Source organism: Dipteris shenzhenensis, chromosome 3 (genome assembly GCF_047967505.1).
Source record: "Dipteris shenzhenensis isolate YYH24624 ecotype China chromosome 3, Dip_SZ_1.0, whole genome shotgun sequence".
Classification (NCBI taxonomy): Eukaryota; Viridiplantae; Streptophyta; class Polypodiopsida; order Gleicheniales; family Dipteridaceae; genus Dipteris; species Dipteris shenzhenensis.
In genome coordinates this window covers 6,183,541-6,189,634 of record NC_141598.1, presented here as the reverse complement: position 1 = coordinate 6,189,634, position 6,094 = coordinate 6,183,541, and the positions used below count along the sequence as shown (strand labels likewise).

Here is a 6,094-nt window from a genome sequence, read left to right as displayed (position 1 = left end):
CATTCATTGCTCAACTTGCAACTTATGACCTTGATGTGGAAAGGGAGAGGATGGCTAACGAGGGATGCCTTGAAGACGTGGTGGATTAAAGCCAAAAAATTGAGACTCAGGAGTGCCTCTTGCTTAGCTTGATCATGACAAGGGAATCCATTGGTGGAGAGACCTTTAGGACCTAGGGTGGAATTTTGGAGGAAGTCGAACCTCCTAAAGTACACCCCTGGCTCAAAGACCAAGGTTTGGTTGTTGGAAAGCATTATTAGACTTGGTTGAGGATCGGTGTGGCCAATGGTTACTGTAAAAAAATCTAGCTCAATTCGAAACTCAAAAGGACGGGAGTTGCCAACAGTGATGTCCATTGACTCCCAATAGATTTAAAGGCTCCCATGCTAAACATGAAAGCCTTACCTTAGTGGTTGCCAGGAAAAGCTAACATAGCAAAATGGAAGGATGTCGCCCATAAGCATGTAGGATGTCGTAGATGGGCATTTTGGAGAGAGATCCAAGAAGATTTTGGTGATCAATCGTTATGCCAAGACTCTGAATCTTCTCGAGTATTGAGTTGAATGCTTGACTCGTGGCCCTTCCCAATCGAGGTTAGCTGAGAGTGGGGAGTTTCTGGTGAAATTTTAAGGTATACTTTCCTTGTTATAGAGTGTGTTAATTAGGCGAATTAGATTACATCTAATCTGACCGATGACATTGAAGAGAGAAGATGTGCCTAGCATGTTTTAGAAGTAGGACAATCAGACAAGTATAATACAGAGTAGGGGATGCGTAGCTAGTGTAAATGGAGAAATGTGCGATCAGTCAATGTGAGGAGACTTTGATCTACCTCACAACGGTATGGCCATTAAACTAAACCTAGAGGACGTGATGATGAGGGGAATGTGGGCTCATAAAATCTAGGGAAAAGTATAGCTGATCCGAAGACGGACAAACCCATCCCAAATCCCAAGAGGGATGGTCTTAGCTTATGGTTATGGAGTTGAGATTCTAAATTATGTGCCAAAGTAAAAGCAATGATTCTAGAACATGGCAGAACTACCAGTGAACTGGTGAGCAATCATGTGTCCATGCTCCAAAATGTGTGATTTTCCTTCTTTTTTGTGGTTACAACTTAGGGAGGGTTCAACCACCCGCCCAATCATCTCCCAAAACTGAAGAAAAGGTTTGTTGTCCTAGGTGGCCCCAGGCCTGGACGTATGACCAAAAACAAAGTGTCTGCCACATTGGGCGACTAAAAAATTTGACGCAAAGTGCTCTAATTAGTATTTGAACGTTCACCGGCGGCTGTCCCACAGAGTAAGGATGTATCCACTACACCAAGCTTGTCAATCACAAGCTATTGCAACAATAATGGTAGCCTCTCTATAAAGCTCAATGTGAACCACACCACCTGCCCGAGCATCTTCCTATTTCCTTCTCTCCTCCTTGGCTGAAGCTGGTGGTTTGAACCAAGCCTTAGTGCATTAGCAATGGCGTTGCGTGTAGGGCCATGACCTTTCTTTTCTTAGTAATACAAGAGTGGAGCCACTTTATTTTCTTGCACGGAATCATCACGTGGCAAACTAGTTACTCTACAAAGACAGAGGTTGAAACACATCTTTTGACAACTTCATTTTCAATCCACTTTGTATTACACTTCTAGTTCGATCGGGTATTTTGCAAACCTAGATCGTCCCATGCACATGTAATGTGAAGCGAGGAAAACATTGAAGTATAAAGGCAAAGTATAAAGGCTATGGCTCTGCCTGCATAAGAGGCAAGCCATGAACATCTAACCCATAAACCTCTGTTTTTGGCTTGACCCGTTAGAATTGAAAGGGAAGGCTGACCGGCAAAACACAAGCTAGAAAATGGTGCACAGTGAGAGTACGGCTGAACCTTATCTAACGCCAAAAAAAAAAACATGCAAATAGTAGAAGATTCTCTTTAATCTTTGCAAGATTAATCTCTAAAATTCCAAAACTTAAAACAAATTCATATGTGAAGCACTATCTATTTGTGGCAAATGGAATCTTATCGTGTCAAATCAATGGGTCCTGTAATTTTTAATGAGCACATTGAGTAACTAGAAATCAAAAGCTAAATTGATTTCATTTAGCCTTCTCCAAAGAGCGTTGAGAGGGTCTCGAGATGGCCTGCAGGATTGAAGCAAAACCATGAGAGGTGCCCTTCACCCTTGAGCTCATGTAGCTGCACAATATTTGGTAGTTGCTGCTTGGCGTATTGTTGTATCTGGATGGGCACCACATAGTCATCATCTCCCTGCCAGATGTGGATGGTACCCTCGAAGGCTTTGCCCACTTCCTCGAGCTCCAGGCCCCAGTGCCTGCTCACCAGATATAGATCTCTAGCCATCCCGAACCCTTTGTTTTTTGTGAGAGACTCTGTGTTGTCCCTGCAGCACGGAAAGAGTGTTATGTTATACCTTCCTGAAGTATCATGAGAATAGAATAGCTTTGTTATGAGGCTTCATTTTGCATCCGCAATATTCGCATCAAAGCATCGGGGAAGAAAGCTGAACAAAGAGATTGAACATGCGTGCAAGGGTGTATTTCCCCAGCTACAATATCGTGATACGACGAACAGATAAAGCACTCAAGAGTCGAAAGCTTTCAGAACTGTGTGTGATTCAACACTGAGCTCCAATTCCTTTACAGACTAGAGACAAACAATTGCACACCGCGTGGCACGGATGATTTGTATCCGTAGTACACGAGCTTTGCACGATTCGTGTCGGAGTTGTGACTCGTGCATCAGTTGCACCTCACTGCTCACAAACCATTCTGTTATAGATTCTTGTACAACCAGAGAGATGCAGGCAGTGCCTAAATTTGGAATCGATTTCATCGTCGTTGGGGTCTTGTTTTCGATGTCAAATGAAAATATGCGGTTTTCAGCATTCCAAGGAGAGATTGCGTAAGAATGTATGCACAGAATGAGATCTTAATTAGCATGAGATCTCCACAGAATGAGATCTTCCCAGTTGCTCACCTTAGCATGAGATCTGCTGCTTCTGGTGATTGGAGATGCACTCGATCTGGTTGGGATAGCTTTGTCCGACAGTTCTTCACCCACGGAGCCCCCACCATGCGCATCATCACCAAACGCACATACCAGCGCAGAACAAAGAAAGGAAGCTTCAAGCCGGAGTTGTGCATGCTCCTGCTGCGTTCGGACAACCCTGCAAACATGGCGGTGCGCTGTTCTTCAGTGATTCCCTGCAACCACGAAGCCATCCACTGAGAAGAAGGCGCAACTCAAAATACATTCAGACTTAAGTGACTGACAGAAGAATATTCAACGGCGAAACGATCAAAACTTGAAAGGAGCGGTCCATTTCGGCACGTGTAGAGACTCTAGACGGACTTCTTTCTTAAGCAGTCAGTTCAAACTTCAAGCTTGAACGATCACAGAACCATGAGATCAGTAAATTCTTTTGCCGAAAATTAGACTTTATATGAGTGAATCGAAGAAAATTTTGCCAAAATGGTTGGAACTTGGAAACGTCAGCGTAACTGATCGACAACTACACACGTAATAAATCGTTGCAGGAATCGATGGATTGCTTTGCGGGGAAGTGCACGAACGCACGGAAATTGGAATCGATCCGTTTACCCTGCCAAAGAAGCGGTGGTAAATATGAATCATTAACGAAAGAAGAAGCTCCAGGCATAGAAAATGCTATCCGCGACCTTCGATGGAACCGAAGTTTAGTTGAGCTTTCATTCGACGAGCTTGGAGCTTTTAGTCTTTACCTTCCACCAGTAGCATCCCACAGGGCACCACATTGCGATGCCTGCAATGCGGTGCGGGATGTAGCGAGCTGCAGCCCAGCAAAAAGCTCCTCCACCGGAAAATCCGAGCAGCCACACCTTCTCGCCGAGCTGCAGCTCGTCGATGATCGCTTCGAGATCGCGAGCAGCGGTGCGCAGTGTCTGAGATGCATCGGGGTCGCTCTGCCCGTAGCCTACTCGATCGATTGCCACCAGTCTCACTCCAAATTGCCTAAGCATATCCTCAGACACACCTGTTGCAGAACACCGCGCCAAAAATCAGAATATTTGCTCTTACAAGCAAGAAAAACGAGTCCGACTCGGAACCCTGACTAATTTCTTGCAAATCGTGAAGCTTCTTGCAAAACAGCTTCCAATTTGGAGCATACATGCCGTGCCTACACGCAATAGTTGCTACAACGATTCGCTCGTCGTTGCTGGTCAATGCTCAGAAAAAACCAGGCGGTTCCAGCATAAGAGAGAAGAATCAATCGAATGAAGCTACATCGACAATGCTGAGGATCAGAAGGTTTCAGCACGAGGACCCGCTGCTGCTCTCGTCGAATGACAGCGTCAAAACTAGACCTATGCGCCGGCCGGCGTAGCAGTACACGGAAGGTGAACAAGGATAGCCTTAAATCTCAAGCATTTCTCATTCCGATTGGATTGCAAGAATGGCTGTGTCGGGACCTAGTACAAAGACCAACGTTCATCATTCCAGCGTCGCCAAAATGCAACACACGCCGCTAGAAGATCGAATTTGGAACACAACCAATGACCGAGTACATAGAGCACCCCTGAAGCCAAATTTCGTTTTCGGAATGCAAACAACCATGGAGAGCATAACTAAAGCTCAAATTCGAGTCTGCTGAATTAAAGAGACAGACGGAAGCGACCATGGAGATTTCCGAGCCAGATGAGACAATCAGAGAAGCTCAATTTTCATTCTCGGAAAAGGAAGAAATGAGCGCTGAAGCTCCAGCAGGTGAAGCGATGCAAGGTTTGATTCTAAGCATGGGCGACACTTCTAAGGAAATCAAATGCGAGCAAAGGAAACCTGGCATAGCTGCGAGGCGGGAGGAAGCAAGGCCGTGCAAAACCAAGAGGGAGCGCTTGGATTCATCCTTGGAGCAACCGAGGGTGCGATAGCAGATGCGTTTGCCGCTGCTACGAAGTCTCAGGAACTGCGGATGCTCTTCTGCTTGCAACACCATCTTCACCACGCACTCCTCTGATCTCGCCTGCTCATCTTCTTCGGTCCTTCTCAAGAATCTTTCTCAAACAGGTCCTCGTCACAGTACACTGATTCATGCCCATTGCACTTACTTAGTTTGGAAAACGACCCGATTTAGAAAGCACATCTGTGATCTCTTACACTTAAGCCGCAAGCGTCTCTCTCCCTCTCTGCTTGCTTTCTGCCCTCTTTTCCACGCTGCACTTGAATGATTTACGAGCATTCACCTTGTTTCAAGATTTTGCAAGTTTTTTCACCAAAAATAACTAACATGTCCTCAAAATTACAAATTCAAAAACCTTCTCTCCCAAAATCTTAAGGTTTTTGGCCTGCCACGGGACGCTTTAGTGAAGACGACGCCGGGAGAAGTAAAATTAAATTTTCTTTAATTTCTCGATCTCTTGCCACGCGGTTTTTCGTGTTTAGCCTAGAACTAACACACGGTTCTTTACTCTTTGTTGAGTGTTGGGTGGACTACCCAACACGTGGCTCTTCACCGCTGCATGCGGGGAGATCACGGTGAGTTGTGCATGGCTTAGCATGGGGTGTCCTTTGCAGAGGTTGATCACGAAGGTCGTTGAGTGTTCATCTACACTTGATTCACAGCTGGGCACCAAATTGTCATGGACGTTGATGTCGAGGAAGGCGCTCAAGCAGGCCCTCGCATCAAAATAATTTCGTCCAGCTTCTCCAGCATTTCGTCAACCTGTATATATATTTGCATTTCCATGAGCAGAGATCTCTCCTTCTCACATTTTACATTCCCTCCACCTAGCATTGTTAAGTGTGATTGCGTCGGCGTGTAGGTACCTCCAAACTTGAACTAGATCCGGGCAGGTAGCTGTATTGAGCTAGAATATATATGAATGAAGTTAGTGCTATTTCGTAAAAATTGTTAAATAATATTTTCCATCTTGACTTGATTGTTAAAGTGAATTTAGAACTTAGATTTATGTAAACTTGCAATTTGAGAAGAATTAATTATGATATGAAGAAGAGCACTATAATAGTAGATTTTTTTGAAATACACTATAATATTATTATAAGAGTAACAATACATGAAAATTTATATAGTATACCT

The 6,094-nt window shown here is 44.6% G+C and overlaps 1 protein-coding gene across 1 annotated transcript; it reads right to left on the bottom strand.

Annotated features, from left to right (window-relative positions):
- Positions 1 to 2,100: 2,100 nt before the first annotated feature.
- On the bottom strand, positions 2,101 to 4,993 carry LOC147903283 (uncharacterized). Its single transcript, XM_087371262.1, has 4 exons — positions 4,837 to 4,993; positions 3,762 to 4,033; positions 2,998 to 3,224; positions 2,101 to 2,401 (listed from the first exon to the last, which is right to left on the bottom strand). Exons 1-4 carry the CDS (start codon positions 4,991 to 4,993, stop codon positions 2,101 to 2,103), a joined length of 957 nt encoding a protein of 318 aa, XP_087227388.1.
- Between the last annotated feature and the right edge of the window lie 1,101 nt (positions 4,994 to 6,094).

Bases quoted from the DNA above. Each gene is read 5' to 3' on its own strand.
- LOC147903283 (XM_087371262.1), bottom strand. From the start codon at position 4,993: ATGGTGTTGCAAGCAGAAGAGCATCCGCAGTTCCTGAGACTTCGTAGC. The intron at 4,034-4,836 runs GTTTCCTTTGCT...GTTCTGCAACAG, and splicing joins CCGCCTCGCAGCTATGCCAG to GTGTGTCTGAGGATATGCTT. The intron at 2,402-2,997 runs GTGAGCAACTGG...TCCGTGCTGCAG, and splicing joins GCAGCAGATCTCATGCTAAG to GGACAACACAGAGTCTCTCA.